The 17,601-nt window shown below is 38.5% G+C and overlaps 1 protein-coding gene across 1 annotated transcript in view; it reads left to right on the top strand.

The window, feature by feature from the left end:
- Positions 1-17,601, top strand: part of ADAMTS18 (ADAM metallopeptidase with thrombospondin type 1 motif 18) — a 159,656-nt gene that overhangs the window by 78,998 nt on the left and 63,057 nt on the right. The window contains exons 2-8 of the mRNA XM_077133096.1: positions 1,338-1,624; positions 3,883-4,076; positions 4,368-4,451; positions 5,909-6,068; positions 8,312-8,417; positions 11,568-11,705; positions 13,878-14,031. Coding sequence (XP_076989211.1) covers positions 1,363-1,624; positions 3,883-4,076; positions 4,368-4,451; positions 5,909-6,068; positions 8,312-8,417; positions 11,568-11,705; positions 13,878-14,031 — 1,098 coding nt within the window. The 5' untranslated portion in view covers positions 1,338-1,362. The remainder of the gene's footprint in view (positions 1-1,337; positions 1,625-3,882; positions 4,077-4,367; positions 4,452-5,908; positions 6,069-8,311; positions 8,418-11,567; positions 11,706-13,877; positions 14,032-17,601) is intronic.

The following is a 17,601-nucleotide window of genomic DNA, read 5'->3' as shown; positions in this document are numbered from 1 at the left end:
GGATAGAATAAAATATTCTGATGCATCAGTCATACCTGCAGAGATTCTGGTTTTGTTGGTATAGGATTCTGCCTGGGTTTTTTTTTTTTTCAAGTGTTCTGGGTAATTCTAACATTACACAAAGTTTAAGAACTGAAGCCTGTATCAGTGGTTCTCAAATATCATGGGGCATTAAATCACCTGGAGATCTGGGTAGATGCAGATACTGGCACAGCAGGTCTGGGGTGGGCCCTAAGATTTGCCATTTACAACAGATTCTCCAGTGAAAGTGGACCTGCAGGTCCACAGAGTAACCTTTGAATAGCAGTGCCCAAGGATCAGGGAAGCTCTTGACCAAATGCAAAAAGGAATGAGAAAACAGGGTTTGTTCAGAGAAAGTCAAGGGGCATGTTGTGTTTGAAATGTCCAGTACAAAGATATCCAAAATGTGCCATGAACTTGGAAAGCTTGGTTGTGACTGACAGGCCATGCCACTGTCCCATAGTCCCTTCTTTCTTCTTGATTTAGTAAATATGTCTCTTCATCACAGTAGAGCTCATTGGATTCCCCAGACCTCTACTAAGAGATAATGCTCCCTGCTTTTCCTGCCTTCTCAAAGTTCTTGGTTAGTTCTTTGATTTAGCACTTATGAAATCAAGTGTCTTTAAGATAAAATGGAATGCCTTTTTTTTTAACCGCAGACACTATGAGCTCATTGAAGATGGGGTGGTTTTGTTTTTTTTTTTTTTTTTTTTGGTATGCTCTATGGCAGGGGTCACTTTTCATTCTTTTTCCATGTAAGCATGCCCTCATTGCAGCTCCACTTGTTGAATTTTTGTTTCTTTGGTTTTCCGTTTGTTTCTGTTTGTTTGGGAAGTGCATGGGCTGGGAATCTAACCTGGGTCTCCTATATGGCGGGTGAGAATTCTATCACTGCACTAACTTTGTACCCCCAGATGGCTGGTTTTTAAATTCATAGCTCTCTGTGCCATGCCTCCCACATGTCTACCATGTCATAAATCCAAAAGGGACCCAGGAGGTCATGTGGCTCAGCCACAAACATCACAAACATCCAGATGGGTGGCCTAGACTGGCTAAAAGAGACTGCCTCTGAAGGTGGACAACCCTGGGTGCCAGTGCTGCCTCTCCCTCTTCCATCTTAGCCTCAGCTTTTTCTTCCAGAAATTGGGGGCAACAACAGCAGTGACTTTAATGGTGCAGATAAAATGAGAAGATATATTCGAGCAGCTAGCCTTGGGCCTGCAGACAGAAAGTGTCAATAAGTGGTTGCTGAAGATCAACACATAAAAAAAAAAAAAAGGGATGCATGAAATATTTTATTTGTGTTTGGCTTTTAGTCAGGTTTAATAAGGACACGAAAAAATGAATTCCTCATCTCGCCATTACCTCAGCTGCTGGCCCAGGAACACAACTACAGCTCGCCCACAGGCCACCACCCTCACGTACTGTACAAAAGGACGGCAGAGGCGAAGGTGCAGCGGTATCACCTCTACCCCAGTTCCAGTGAGACGGCGCCTGGTCAGCCCCCAAGCCACATTCCCCACCTGTCTCAGAGTCAAGAAAGAGCTGATCACCATCGAAGGTTGCAAAAGCAGCATTTTTGTGGACGACGCAAGAAATGTATGTAAGGGAACTTTTTCTCGTTCTGTCCTTATGTGGGCCCTCTGCAGACTTTCTTGAGTGCCATTAGGTTTGCTGATGCTGCAGGTGAAAATGGGCTCCGTGGAGCACCCACCACAACCTCGTCCCTGTTGGCAAAAACTGGGTGATCAATTCTCCTAGGCTAAACTAGAAAAGATTTTGATGTGGTTTCTTTTTTGCTGTTTTAGCATCTCCTAGTTTTTAGTCACAGGTCCCAATCTTCCCTTTGTTTCTGTGTCCTTGAGAAAAGTACCTGGATTTCCAGTCCATTTGCTTCTGATGAAAGGGAGTCAGGGTTCAATTTCTAGGTGGCTGAATATTCATTCCTTTGGAGGACATGAAGAAGATTCCCATCAAAGAGGGACATGGACACCCAATGGGAGGTGGCCCTCAAGCATAGGGACCACTGAATATGGTTTGTGACCCAGACACAAGCTTCTATGTTTACTACAACAGCAATGTCCTGTAAAGAGATAGTACAGTTTCCATATGGAATTTTAAGTTTTCTTTATAGCCGTATTTAAAAAAAATTTTTAAGAAGAAAATCAAGTAAAATTAATTTATAACCATATTTTATTTAGCCCAGTATACACAAAATATTATTACCTCAACGTGTGATTAATATAACAAATGCTTAATGAGATGTTTTACATTCTTTTTTCACATGAAATTTTCCAAATTCAGTATTTATTTTACACATCCAGCACATTTCAGTTTGAGTGCTCAATTTTCATCAGAAATACTTGACCTGTATTGAGATTTCATAAAATATACAGTTGAAGAAGTATATATGTACTCAAGTTTCTCCAAATAGACTTTTAAACATTTTTTCAATAACTGAATCAAATATTGGTTTTAAAATTTAAGTTGATTAAAATTAAGTAAAATTTAAAAATTCAGTTCCTGAATTGTACCAGCCACATTTTAAGGGCTCAGCAGCCTTACATGACAAGTGATTGTCATGCTTGCTCTGAAGCCAGATGCTGGGTCTACCCCTGGAGAAGAGGAACTGTCGTCTTTGGGAATAATAATGAAAAATAATGGTTCTCCTATTTTCAGTTGTTTTTGCATTTGTGCTGTTGAAATGTCTCCTTCAAACAACATTCATCTGGCATCTATGTATAGTAGTGGTGGTAGTTATAGATATTTGATGTATAATCCCTAGAACAACTTTATGAAGGGTTATCAGACTCTTTTCATGGATTAAGAAGCTGCTGCTCAGGGTCACGGGGCTGATAAGTGGCCAACCTGAGTTTTTTTTTTTTTTTTTTTGCATGGGCAGGCACTGGGAAATGAACCCAGGTCTCTGGTGTAGCAGGCAAGAGCTCTGCCTACTGAGCCACTGTGCCGCCCTCACCCCAAGTTTATAAAAGGAAATGATTTGATCTTTTAATTTCACTCTTTTGTGCAGGGCTGACCTCACTGTTATGGCTGTACCAGTAGTTAAAGAATTATATACTAGTTAGCAAATAGTTACTGTCCTGAACTTTCCTAATGCCTATTTCCCTGCTGCCCCTGTTCCTTCCCCATGAGCCCTTGGACTTCTCACTCTCCATTAACTGAGCAGGTCACGACTGACCCATTAGGCATTTCCAGGTCTCTACTTAAGGACCATGGCCAGTACTCCAATAGCTAACTTGGTGCCCATGTCTTATCAATTATGAAAAATGTTTGATATAAGTTTTTGGATATGATTTTAATACTATACTACCCATGACTATGCTGTTTCCCCAATAACCAAGTCTGAATTTAGCCAGAGTCCCTATTGACTACTTATCATGTGCCATATTACAGCATGTGGGAGATAAAAGTATAAGGCATAAATGTTTTAGAGGAGCTTACATTTCATTGAAAAAATAATATAGAGAAAGTGTTATAAATTCAGATGCAAAGGATGCTGTCTGCAGTTTCTGAGTACTAAACGCAAAATAATGTTTCTATTTTTCAAAGACTCCTGATATTTCTTGATCTGTTCTACCAGCTCAAATTGTAGCTTGTTTGCTTTTGAACGTTTTTGATTTAATAAAAAACCCACCCATGCATCCAGCCACCTAGTGCATAAATCTTTCATGCTATGGCTGTGGTAGGCACTGAGGGAGGCACCGATGACTGACTGGCAGAATTAGTGAAGTGTTGGTTACATAATTTCTCTTTGCCTCTTCTTTAGATTTCTCTCTCATTCTATGTCATCCGGATGTTCTCTACTGATATCCTTCCCAAATGCTCTTGTGCTCATTGCAGATGCACCCAAACCTCCCACAGAGGACACCTACCTACGGTTTGATGAATACGGGAGCTCAGGGCGGCCCAGAAGATCAGCTGGAAAGTCACAAAAGGGCCTAAATGTGGAAACCCTTGTGGTAGCAGATAAGAGAATGGTGGAGAAGCATGGCAAGGGAAATGTCACCCTGTACATTCTCACAGTGATGAACATGGTAATGGAGGTTATCAGGACTTCAGCCCTTCTGGTCTCCACAGGAACAAAAGATCATAGACTTCCCCTGCATGAATTGAGTCGCAGATGTAACCAAATGATTTTATTGGGAACAAAGTTGTGTTTTGGGGAAATTGGTTTCATATATACATGCATTGGATGAAATTGAAGCCCACATACTCACAAATACATGTGATTGATTTCCCATGCTCACTTACACCTCCCACGTTTTTTGGGAATATTGAGATTTGTTTATTTTCTTTCTTTTTGTTGATTTTCATTGTTCCTGTAGGTTTCCAGCCTATTTAAAGATGGGACTATTGGAAGTGACATAAATATTGTTTTGGTGAGCCTCATTCTTCTGGAGCAAGAACCAGTAAGTGGCAAACTTTATTTTTTAATTCATTCTTTCATTCTGGAATCATTTATTAAGCATGTATTGTGTGCCAATCCCTGCATTAGTCATTAGAAACTTCAATTTGAAAATACATGGACCCTGCCCTCGAGGAAACTACAATCTGTAGGGCTGGCTAAACAAATAGCTAAAACACCACAAAATAATTGTTTATGCATACATGCAGCTGTTTAACTATAAAACCAGAACATGGACACATAAAATATGATTAAAATGCATATATAATATAAGTATAAAATAGAAATAGTACGTCATATAAAGAAAATATATGAACAATGTAGACTTCACAAGTAAGGTGCCTTTGGTTACAGATTTAAGGATAGCTGGATTTTGCAAGCTCGGTATGATGGGTAATTGCAAGTATATTTTGAAAATAAGTCATCAGAAAATTCTTGTAGGAAACCTTCTTTCTCCCCAACACCCATCTTAGGTACTATCAAGAATTGGCAGGGAATATTTAACTGCCTTTGAATTGATTACAATGAAGGACAAGACAATGACATGGGGCAAACTATAAAACCAGAACCTATAATAAAAGTGTAAATTGCATGGTAACCACTTCTTTGTAGTGTTTTGATGTTGAAATTGTACTTTCTTGAGGTAGGGATTTCCAGTCAAACAGACTATTTTTAAGTCCCCTGAGGCTTTTCCTCTTCATCTATCCTCCAATAAAAAAAGTACAAAGCCAGGGAGTCAGAGACAAGACAAAACCTAATCTAATTGTCCAGGTGTGTAGACTTTCAGAGGTTAAAATCTTGTCAAATTATTCTTGGAATTTTAGATAGTCCACGTGATTGGTTGAGAAGCAGTTTTGTCTTTAGCCTACCACTTATACGTTTCCCAAGGACATCCTAATTCACTGATAATAAGGATCTTGTCTTAAAAACTTTCAACTTGACCAAAGTCAGTAGTTTGAAGCAAATGTTTTGATAAATGATTATTTTAAAGGTACGACCTACTTCACCCTTAAGGGTAGGGCCTGACTCACCATTTAAACTATTTGTTTATGTATTCATTCAGTGAACTTTCATTTTATTGATTGATTGATTGATTGATTGGTTGGTTGGCTGGTTGGATGATTGATTGATTGAAACCTATGAAATTATGACAATCTGATAGAGCTGGTCCCAGCCAAGATGAATGGAGGTGTTCCTAAATCCTAAATGATGTTAGGTCGTTTGTTGTAGAAATAGAATTGGTCATGAATTAGGCTACTGAAACTTTGTCAGCAATGTGAAAATTGTGAACATTGGCCAAAAATATTGTGTTATTCATTGTCTCCAAATTTCACTCATTTTCCTCTACTGACTTTTCTCCCTAGAAATGTGATGTTTCTGGTTTGCCTGTACACATGGAATAGTTTAATATTCTCGTCTCTGTGACAGATTCACACTCTGATTTGTGTGGCTTTCCCATAGGGAGGGTTACTGATCAATCATCATGCAGAACAGTCTCTGACTAGCTTTTGTCAGTGGCAGTCGGCCCTCGTTGGAAAGAATGGCAAGAGGCACGACCACGCCATCCTGCTGACAGGATTCGATATTTGTTCCTGGAAGAATGAGCCGTGTGATACTCTAGGTAAGGTATGGACAGATGCTTCATGCACATCCATGTTAGCTGAAAGCAGCAGTACAGAAATGGATCTATTGGGAGGGTTTCCAATAAGGTCCTTAATAAGGAGACCTTATACATGATGAAGCATCCGCATTGTATCCTCTGGGGAATATTGTTCTATTTAACTGAACTCATTATGGAACCGAGGAACCCATTCACTTTGTTCCTTTTGGATTTTTCTGTGTTGACCCTATTGGTGATAACTGATATCATCATTCAACTAGAAAAGTCGTGGGTCATTTCGTAAGCATCAAGATCACAGAACCAGGTAGCTGAAGAGAGTTTGGGCTCTATGGTACTTAATTGTGCCACTAGGTAGCAGTGCCTCCTTTGCAAAGTTACTTGGCCTTTGTGGGCTCAATTCTTCTATATTTGTAAAAAAAAAAAAAAAACGAAACAACAAAAAACAGTGAAAGTAAGGACTATACCTTTATATCTATACGTCTTCCATATTTTCTAGTATGTTCCAGTGCAAATAGTATGAATTCAAATTTTTTATGAATTGATTGTCTAGACCAAAGATCAGCAAACTTTTCTTGTAAAGGACCAAATGGTAAATATATTAGGCTTTCTAGACCAAGCACCTTTGCAGTTTTATAACAAAAGCAGCCATAGGCAATATATGAATGAATGAGTATGTTTGTGTGCAATACAACTTCATTTACAAAAATAGTCAGTGGGGTAGATTTGGCCTAGGACCCAGAGTTTAGGAACACGACTGATCCAGGCTAATGGTAAAATATAAGAGAGTTGAGAAAAATTGTATAAGATTTTTTTTTCAAAGTACTTTTTAATCCCTTCTAAAAAAAAAGATGAATTTTTACAAAAACTTTGCAATTTTTTATTTTTCAAATTCTCTATAATGTCTTATTAAAAAGATAAGTGTATTTTAATAATTCACTATTCATCACAGTCTTTTCAAGAACAGAATGCATAGTTTAGGTTAACCATTTCAGGATTTGTCCCATGGGAAGAGTTTTATAATGAGGAATTCATATTCTGAGTTTGGAATTTGCCAGGTGACATCTAATAAATCAATGCATTGTTGCTGTCTTGAAGAGGGATTCTAAGAAGAAGGCAGTTTTATCAGACAACACCAGGAGTCTCAACAACTGATTTCTAGGCTGCTTACTTTAAGCAGCATTTCGTAATGCAAAGAGGGGTGCTTTGACCTCAGGTTGACCTATTTGATTCCTGAGTCCAAAATTTATGATGTTGAGGTCTTCAGCAAGTGAATTTGCCTTTTTTATCAGTTATCTCATCTATAATTATATATATACCCATGTAAACATACAGCACAGTGCCTCTTATTTAGCTACCATTTATTTAGTGATGATGATGGTGGTGGTTGTGATGATGATGGTGCTACCCCATGATATATGTGCCTTAGGTTGCACTGTATTTCCTAGATGGTCTCACTTACATTATGATGACCAGATGAGTGTCATCGATTCACGAGCATGTATTTAATACTCTTTGGGTACAAAGCCCTGTTCTATTGCTTATAAGCACCCAAAACTGGAAAGAGATTTTCACACCTACAGTATGTTCAGGATAGAATCAAGGGCTGAGTGCAGTGACCCACCTTGGAAGGAGGTGGGTTGCCCAAACATAGTTGTTGGACCGAACCAGTTCTTTGGAAATGAGCATTTTTTTATGTCTCCTGGAGTGGCTGGAAGAAAAACAAGTTTAATCTGAACACATTGCTTGGGCATTTCCACATTCTCTACTTTAGCAAAAAGGCCAGGATTTTTAGAGAATACATCTCCTTAGAAAATAGGTCCTGAATTTTGACACTAATGCCACTGTTAAGTGAAAGTTTTGCATTGGTTTAGGTATCATTTTAGTGGCTGCTCTGACCTAAATAGTGAACCTAGAAAAGTTGTAAATTCCCTCTGGTTTGCTGTCCTATATGCAAAATGAGAACTATAATACTCATACTGACTTCACAGGGTTGTTCCGTAAGATAAATTGATGACAATATCTAAAAAGCAAGTAAAGATGAAGTACTGCATTTTCTATCACCATTAAACAAGACAGAGAGCTGTATTCTTTTAGCAGGCTAACTGATTAATATTTTCCTGCAAGAAATCAAGCGCCTTCATCCATTAGATGAAAACTGTATGGAGCGTTTTGGATACATGAGTGATGATTGTGTATTTCTGTGCACCCCTTTGGGTTAACATTTGAAATGGATTTCGCACTAGGCTTTGCTCCCATCAGTGGGATGTGCAGTAAGTACCGAAGTTGCACCATCAATGAAGACACGGGGCTCGGCCTTGCCTTCACCATTGCTCATGAATCAGGGCACAGGTAAGCGGCCCCTTGCTTTGCCACTTTTTATGAACACTGATCTAGCAATCCACTGGCACTCCTCTAATACTTGTTATTAATGTAAGTCAAATGAATAGATACATCTTGTGTTAAGATGAGAATAGTGCCTGACACTTAAGAAACGCTCAGTAAAGACAGGTCGCCATTGGTATTTGTCTTTTAAACAATAGCCTTAAATAGCCACACAATGTTAGACTTTTTCTATGAAAAAATACACTGTAAGTCATTTCACCAGTCCTCTGGTCTTTGACTCATCTGCTTATTTTTATTTTATTTTTTCATTATTTCAAGCAATGCTTCGAAGAAGATACTAATAGCTAATTTTTTATGCTAAGAAAATAATCATGGGGTCATATAAATAACACCTCAGAATAGTATGACGTGTATATATTTTTAAGACTTTCAAAGCATTTAATGCTTATTCTCTTAATTGATGCTGCATACACTGCCTATTCTTTTAATGGTTCTTGTTAGTACACCTTCTTTGAGAATAGAGTTAAGAATGAGGAACAAGGAACCTGAGAGTAATGAGATGAAGTTTCTGTGATGTGTATAGTCTGATGTGGAAACAGTTCTACAGAGAATTTTCAAATGTTATTTGAGCAATAGTAGCTGCGTTGAAATAAGCATGCTGCTTTACAAAGTGCCTATTTCAAAGGGCAGCGCTCTTTGAATGTACACGCTTAGGAATGGTTGTGTATGTATTTTAGTCAACATATAACTTTCATACATTTCCAGAGCATTCAGTTTGTTTCTGACTTAAAAATAAATGTAAATCTCCTCCATTCAACGACTAATTATATTTTGAAACTTTTATGTTAGTCTCTCTTATGTGCTAAATCTTACTATCTGCAGGAAATTTGAGTCTTAACTGTCTTCAAAATCAGAATTTTTTTGGTGTTATTCTAGATTTATTGCCCAGTTTCCCTGCATTTTTATTTTTATAAGCGCTTTCCAAGCGAGATATGAATGAACCAGTTTTATCATGAGTAGGGTACAAAAATGGTCATTGGTCCTGATGACTTTGTACTGTTGGGTTTTTTGAAGCTAAATACAGAACTTTACAATGAAAAATAAAATTGGCCATTGGGTACAAGACCCATCCAGACAGAGCAAGAAATAAAATAGTACCTGCCAAATGGGTGTCTAAATTTGGTTCACCACTGTGAGGTCCCAATTCAAAGGTCTCACTTTTCAAAATCTGGCCATCAAACAATTTAGTCACTCTTGCTTATGAGTTGAAGTTAACATCAACATTTTAGATAAGAAAAGCAAAACAAACTTTCCAGGGTGTAGTGGGAAAGAGGAAAGAGGAGTCAGTATTTATTGGGGGGGGGGGGGGTGGTGGAAAATGAGTATAAAACGAAATATATACTCAAACCCTAGACAACATGGCTTTGTTGGAGTTAAGTTTTGAGACAGAGCATTCATAACATTTTGATTCGTCTTTTTTTTTTGTATGCTGGATGGTGGGGGGCCACATTTCTTTCTTTTTCCATGTGACTATCCCATTATTGTAGCACCATTTGTTGAATTTTTTTGTTTGGGGGGGTGGGCAAGGGATGTATATGGGCCAGGAATCAAACCCAGGTCTCCCAATGGCAGGTGAGAATTCTACCATTGAACTACATTTGCATGCTGTTGATATGTCCTTTTGAGGTGTTGAAAAATGTGCATTATTTTCTAAAATGCTGTTGAATCAAAGTAAATTAGAAATCTTTAAAATAAGTTCAAAATTCAGTTCGAACCTTAAAATTCCCACTCCATGCTAATTTAAACTACCTTTTTTTTTGAGTAACGGAGTCAGACTCTCTCCCATGCATATAATCCCCATTTCTGGGTTTCTCACTTTCCTCCAGTGTTTTCTTCAGTTTTTGCCTTTCACAAATACACAGAAGAGTGTCTCCCAAACAGATCCCCTTAGCATCCTTGTCAGGTACAAAGAAGGATTAAAGTGGGCCAAGCTGAAGATGAGAAAAACATTTTTCCCGAATCTGTGTTGAGGTTGATAAATCTTTACTTGTGAATGTGTCACCTCTAATGTCCTGGATGGTCACTGACAGGATCCTGATATTTCTTATTCTGCCAATACTTACCTGATAAACTGGAAGGAATGGAGAAAAATTTGGCCAGGTGATAGGTAAAGTCACAGAAAGTCAGGACTATGTTTGTAACAATTATGTATTTGGTATTGCTTACCTCCAAAAGACATCCTTGTAAATGAGGTTTCATCAGAATAGCATGTTTATTTCCATGAGAATCATCCCTACCTTATAAAACTATACCCTTATGAGGCATAATTTTCGTACTTTAAAGTAATTAAGTTAACCATCTGATTTAATGATAAAGTTGATATCTGTATCCCTCTAATTTTTGCCCCTCTAAAAAAGCAATAAATGTCTTTTTTTTTTGCATATTGAATTGCTGTGAGTTTATCAAAACGCTTTATTCTCCCTATCTCCTACTTCTTTTTGGCATGGGCAGGCACCAGGATTCAAACCCGGGTCTCCGGCATGACGGAACAAGAACTCTGCCACTGAGCCACTGTTGCACTGCTCCTCAACCATAAACTTTTAAAGATGTTCATTGTTATAATAAGAGTTTAATTATAAGCATAACTTAGGATTTCAATGAACAAATTCATCAACATTGGGAAAAAGATTTCATTTCACACTAGTCTTATGCAAAGAATAGTCCTTAATTCGTAATCACCTTCTGTCTTCATCCGCCTTCTACTCACACTGCACTTCCTTCCACAGTTCCATGATAGGTGGCAAAAGAATTTGACTATTTGAAATAAAAGAATTTGACCATCCCATCACTTTAGTTTGGCTTACAAAGGCTGACCAAAATTTTCCATCCCTTAAAAATGTGTTGTAGGTGCACAATTCTTTGATCATGTAGTCAAGGCATAATATAACAAAGCCCTTAACATATATTAACATTTTCTACATGATTTTTACAATACTTTATACAGTAACTCATTTTTGTCTTTCTCTTTTCTTACAGTTTCAGTAACTATCTGTGATGGGGGTTCATTGATTATCAGTGCATTTTCTTTTCTTCCTCTGGCTGTAATTTGGGAAATGAACCCACACAAAGGTTTTTGTTTTCTTCACTCCGTTTCAGCTTTGGCATGATTCACGATGGGGAAGGCAATCCCTGCAGGAAGACTGAAGACAACATCATGTCTCCCACACTGAGGGGGAAGAATGGGGTGTTTTCATGGTCTTCTTGCAGCCAACAATATCTCAAGAAATTCCTCAGGTAAGAGCCAAAGCTAGGAGTGTGCCCAGGTTGGGGTGGGAACAGGGAGCAGCGATCAATAGACAGGAAGACAACTGCAGTGGAAACATCTCTGACCTCTCAGTGAACTTTTGTGGCACATTGCCAGGATGATGATGGCAATGAAAGCCATGGTGACTGTGTTACGAGTCTTGTCATTGAAAAAGCAGATCGAGGACCTAATGGCATGCTACATGTTCTCCATAGATTGCCTCAGTCCGTCCTCACGGCAACCCCATTGTTATCCTAATTTTAGAGTTGAGGGAGTTGAATCCTAGAGAGGTGAATTATTCTGCTTAAGCTCCTGCAGCTGTTGGATTTCAGACATATCTTATGCCTGTTCTGATTCCAGGATCTGTGCTCCTAACCACCTGTTCTCCCTGACATCCAGAGGCTGCGAGATGATCCCATTTTACTCTGATGAATTATTTTAATCTGATCAGTTTGGTCATGAGAGTATTACAGATATCCACAATGAGTGCATGTTTCTTTAAAAAACTGGAGCATTATGTCATTGTCTAATTTGTATGAAATGGCCAAGAACTGGCTCTGTGTCCAAAAGACATCCAAAGGGGAAGAGAGCCATGTAAAACCCTTTTGATAACTCAGAACTCCTAGGTTACATTAGTAAAATTGGAAGGTGGGAAGGTAGTACTGTTTGAACCCAAGTTGAAATTCTCTGAAATTTTCCTTAATTTTATTTATTTATAACATGTATTTGAACATTTGATTATTATAAAGCAATATAGTTGCTACTGTTAAATATATATACTTGTATGTATTATATATCTATATAAAATACGTTATATATAAGTGTATATATTATAATAAAGTACTTATTATATAATAAATATTATAATTATATATAGAGAGAAATATACTATCCTTTTATTTTTATGTAGGTATATCATTTTAATCTGTGTTGACCCACTGATTAAATCCCAGATGTATGTGAGGGAAACTAGCTTCTTTGGGAATTGATATGCTTGATACCTGTTCACCTAGTGACTATTATTTGCATATGTTTGTGGAATTAGGCAAGGCTGATTAAATGTAAGGATGTCTAACCAATGATATCCAAAACCTTTTGTTAGTAATAAGCTTTGCCACACATTTTCCAGTTAGTTTTAAATTTTTTATTTTGGGCCTGAAATTATCTTCTCTGATTCATATGAGAGTGGAAACCATAAATATATAAATCCAGGTCAAGTAGGATGTAGATTGAATTTCTGTCCTTCATATGTAGCAGTTAAATGCTTGGTGATGATAATGACGATGTCAACAACAAAAGCTACCTCTGAGTGCTGAGTGCTGTATCAGGCACGTTACATTTTCATGCTTCCTTCTAACAACCCGCATGGGACTCATGGCCAGTGAGGTGTGTATTGTGGGGTAACTTGGCTTTTGTTATGGGGTTGACTAGGAGCTCCCTCTGTCCGACTCCAGAATCTAGAACACTCTTTCACCTCTCAGTGATATCACAGTTTAATTATTTAAGTAAATGGAGATAAGGTGCTTTCAAAGAACACCCATGTCATCAAGACTCATTTTTTTTCTTAACATGTCCCATTTAAACATACCTCAGGGAAATTTTTCTGCTTTTTGTCCCAGTGTAGCCTTCCTATGGATTTCTTTCAATAACCTTACTCCTTTGTTTGTAAAGATCATTTGAGGGAAGGTACGGCATGACTTTAAACCCCAGCTGGACAGGTACTGTCTGATTGATTTTCTACCTTTGGCCTTACTAGCTGCAGAGAAGTCATTCAATAAATACTTGTTAAAGAATAAAGAAATAAAATTTTAAAAAAGACAAATAAAATAAAATATTATAAAACTGAAATTAATAAATACTTGTTGAATATTGTTGAATGAGACTGGTGAGGGGAATTTAAAACTACATCGCCATTTCCCATCTCCCATCAAACCAAAGCACTTGAGTGACTGTAACTCCCAGCACCATGGAAACCCCTTTGGTGACTTTATAAATTCTATCTTCTTAGATAAGCAAGACCCATTCGAATAAACATTCATTTTAATTTGAAACATATACCTACTTCTTTAACCATGTTTTCTTTTCTTTGCACGAATGCATAGTTTTAAATGAAAAGATCACCCAAGAGCGTAGTAATTAATAATGATGTGTTATCACTGCAGCACACCTCAGGCTGGGTGTCTGGTGGACGAGCCCAAGCAAACAGGACACTATAAATATCCGGACAAACTTCCAGGACAGATTTATGATGGCGACACACAGTGCAAGTGGCAATTTGGAGCCAAAGCCAAGTTATGCAGCCATAGTTTTGGGACGGTATGTTTGCTTGTGATTTCAAACTTACATTAAGATTCTGCAGTGTATCTGTGTACCTAACAAAAGAATAAACATTGGGGTTGGTAAAGGCGAGGTTAGAATCTGGGTTATCTCCGAAATGTCAGTTGTTTGACATGATAATTAAGGGGCATTTTTACTGCCAGTGAATTATCGAGGCTTATCCCACACAGACCAGGCCTGACTGAAGCACCCTATGACTGACTGCACCCTTGGAAGACAACCCCACCACCTTAGATGAAGATTTTGTCGCTAGCCGTAAATCTGGGAGCAGCGGTTGTGTTTTGTTTTTTTTTTTAACCTACAGATAATGATTATTTCTATTATCTTTGTACTCATATTCTCCTTTCATGTAATATGTTTGAAATCATCACCATCCCAAAATACTTCATATGCCTTTTCTAGTCGATGAAATATTATTAGCAGAGATTTTTTTTGATATATATAAAAATTCAGAAGTGCGTCTTGAATAATTTTGGTGTCAAGGCCTTCGTTTGATATTGGGAAAATGCTAAAGCAAGAGCAGCCTTCTTCCACCTGGCCCTCAAGGGCCATATCACTGAGTGTTGGAATCTCAACAGCACTAAAAAGTAGAATCGTGTTTTCAGTTGGCTTACTCTCCGGACCCGAAGACAGAACTATGGAAGGCCTGAGGGTCTGGGTAGGTGGAAATTATAGAGGTTCGTTGTAGCTCTTTCTCCTCTCCCTGTCCCTACTCGTTCTCCTTCTCTTCATTCTCTTCTTCCCCCTCTCCTCTTTCTCCTCCTCCTCCTCCACCACCACTTGCTGAGCGAGTCTGCTCCCCATCAGAAATTGCAGAGACTTTTTTTTTTTTTTTACTTTATTTTAATCTTTGTTAAAAACCTTCTGAACTTATACATGGAGTTCAGAGAAGGCATTTCAACATGCCTAGAGCCACAAAACTTTAAAATGGTAGAAACTGAGTAAAAGGAATCACTCACATTGAGTTTGTTTTTCCATTTTTAAACAATTTTAGTCACACATCATACAACCCAACCTAAGTAAAAACATGAGTGGCTCCCCATGTAATCACATAGCCATACCTTCACCACAGCCTCTATGAGGACAGCTCCTTTTCTTCCTTAGAGAATCCCGTACCGCTCCCCCGCATTCCCTACTTACTGACATTTAGTTTTGGCATATTGCATTTCCACATTGTTGTTAAGCTTCTTCCTCTCCATTAGTTTCAGCTTTTAAGTTGACATTCAGTCATTAACTACCTCCGTCAGTGGTACTGTATCTCTCTACTACATTATCGTTCACTTACTGCTTTTTCGCAAGTAACTCACTTTAAAAAAATGTATTGTCCTAAGAAATAATATCCATCAAATCACAGGTTTGATGAGCAATTGGATTTTTTTTTCCTAATGCAACTTAAATGCATAACTACTAGAAGAGTTTAGCCATATACTATCCACAATTATTTGGTGCTTCCTTCATGGTACATCGACCTTACTTTGGCAAATACTGGTGTATCGTGTGTATAACTAACAAATTCACAACTCTATCTGTTGCCTATTAAGTTGATACTTTTGGCAGAAGATCCATATATCTTTCCCCACAGCCTACCTGTTGAGATTATACCTAAAGTTACATATAACTTGTAACATGGCATGCCTCTGAGGATAGTAAATATCTCCCTGCTAGGTCCTGGTTAAGAGATTTTTCCAAAACAACAAAATCTCCTAGTTATACTGTTTATTATGGACTTTAACACCAGTTCCAACAATACGGCTCTTCATTTGTCCTATCATTTCCTTCTCTTTTGTGTCTTTTTGCCTCACTCCACCTACTTTTTTTCTTTGTGCCTCCTGCAAATGCAGTTTTGCATAGTGATTAGAAGACAAAAGAGCAGAAAAGGAAATAATTCTCCAAGTGTCTGTTAAACCAGCCTCATGAGCATATCAGCATCACTTGAGAGTTTAGAGATATACATTCTTAGGTCTCAGCCCAAGCCTAATGTTTTAGTTTCCAGGTTACTAAAACAAATAACATAGGATGGGTTCGTTTAATAACAGGAATTTGTTGACTCAAAGTTTCAGAAGCTAGCAGGCCTGCTTCCTCCCAGGGCCAGTGTCTTCTGGCTGGCCAGCAGTCTGTGGGGTTCCTTAGCTTTTGGGTCATGTGGCAATGCACATGGCGGCATCTTCTCCTTTCTCTTCCGGGTACATTGATTTCCAGCTTTTGGCTGCTCTTGTGGCTGCTGTTTCTATGTCCAGTTTCCTTTGCTTGTAAGGACTTCATCCATATTGGATTGTTACCCTCATTCATTTGGGCACACCTTAACTAATAACATCCTCAAAGCTCCCATTTCCAAATGGGTTCACACCCACAGGACCAGGGGTTGGGACCTGAATATACTGCCATTTGGTGGGACATGATTCAATCTCCAATACCTAATGCAATTTGGGGGTCACACCCAGTTGTCAAGAGTTTATCAAAGGCTTTGGGTGATTCCTATGCAGGGTGAAGACTGAGAACTACTGAGTTAGAAAGTCCTCGGTTTTATGCAGACACGTTCACGCACATACACACATATATATCTCTGGCTTTAGGAATTAAATAGACCTCCTCCCATTACTTCCTAAAACCTTGGGCAAGTTTCCTAAGGTCTCAGCCTCAGTTTCCATATGCATAAGGTGAGGATAATAATTGTTTCTCCCTGGTACATCTATGAGGATTCATCTCCTGGTGGAGATGCATCCTTCAATCAACCATGAGGCTCCTGTCCTCCCTGCCTCATCTTCTCAGCGATACCATCACCATCGCACCTGGATGTTCTTTCACAAAGTCTTCCCTGAAAAAAAGCCCTGAGACTGGCTATGCTTTTTTTTTTTTTAACACTCTCTCCTCCTCCCCACTCCCGCCACCTTAGGTGTTCCTCTCCCACGCCCCAACTTTCTGTGTCTTTGGCGTAGCAAATTTGATCTCCATTACCCTCTCCCAAAGTGTTGACGAAAATGATTTGCTAATCTGGCTAACAGCTCCCCATTTTCTGGACAGGCCTAAAGGAGGGCTGCTGCCACAGCTATTAGAGCAGCCATTTTACTGTGGTGCACTCATTAAATGTTTACTGACTGCCCCAGTAAGTGAATTGAAGCTATTTTCCAGAATACCCCAAGTGTGTAAAGGCTCCGATCAACCTCCCAAGCTGATTATCCTACTGAGTTAGAAATGAGAAGTGGAAGAAAATGATCCTGTTTTAGTTTACCCAGTGGTAACTGAGTAGCCAGCATACTTGCTGTCACATCGCAGGAGCTCAGTAAGTGGTAATTTATAGACCCACCATGAGGTTTGGCTCTGAGTTGAAATTGTGGGAAAGGTGTTCAGATAATGATGAATATTTTCAGGGCTGTCACCTCAGAGAGCTTTTCTCCTGAAGGGAAGGATATGCCAAATGTGGTAGAATGGGCATGTGTTTTTCTTTCACGAATGTGACTTTGAAGTCAAAGAGTGGAGAATGAAGAGAAACTTCCATGTATCTAAGTCACACTTTGATTTTGAAATCAAAAAGCTACAAAATCTCCTGCA

The sequence above is a fragment of the Tamandua tetradactyla genome, chromosome 16 (genome assembly GCF_023851605.1).
Source record: "Tamandua tetradactyla isolate mTamTet1 chromosome 16, mTamTet1.pri, whole genome shotgun sequence".
NCBI lineage: Eukaryota > Metazoa > Chordata > Mammalia > Pilosa > Myrmecophagidae > Tamandua > Tamandua tetradactyla.
The sequence above is the reverse complement of the archived record's forward strand: the minus strand, read 5'-3'. Positions and strand labels throughout refer to the sequence as shown.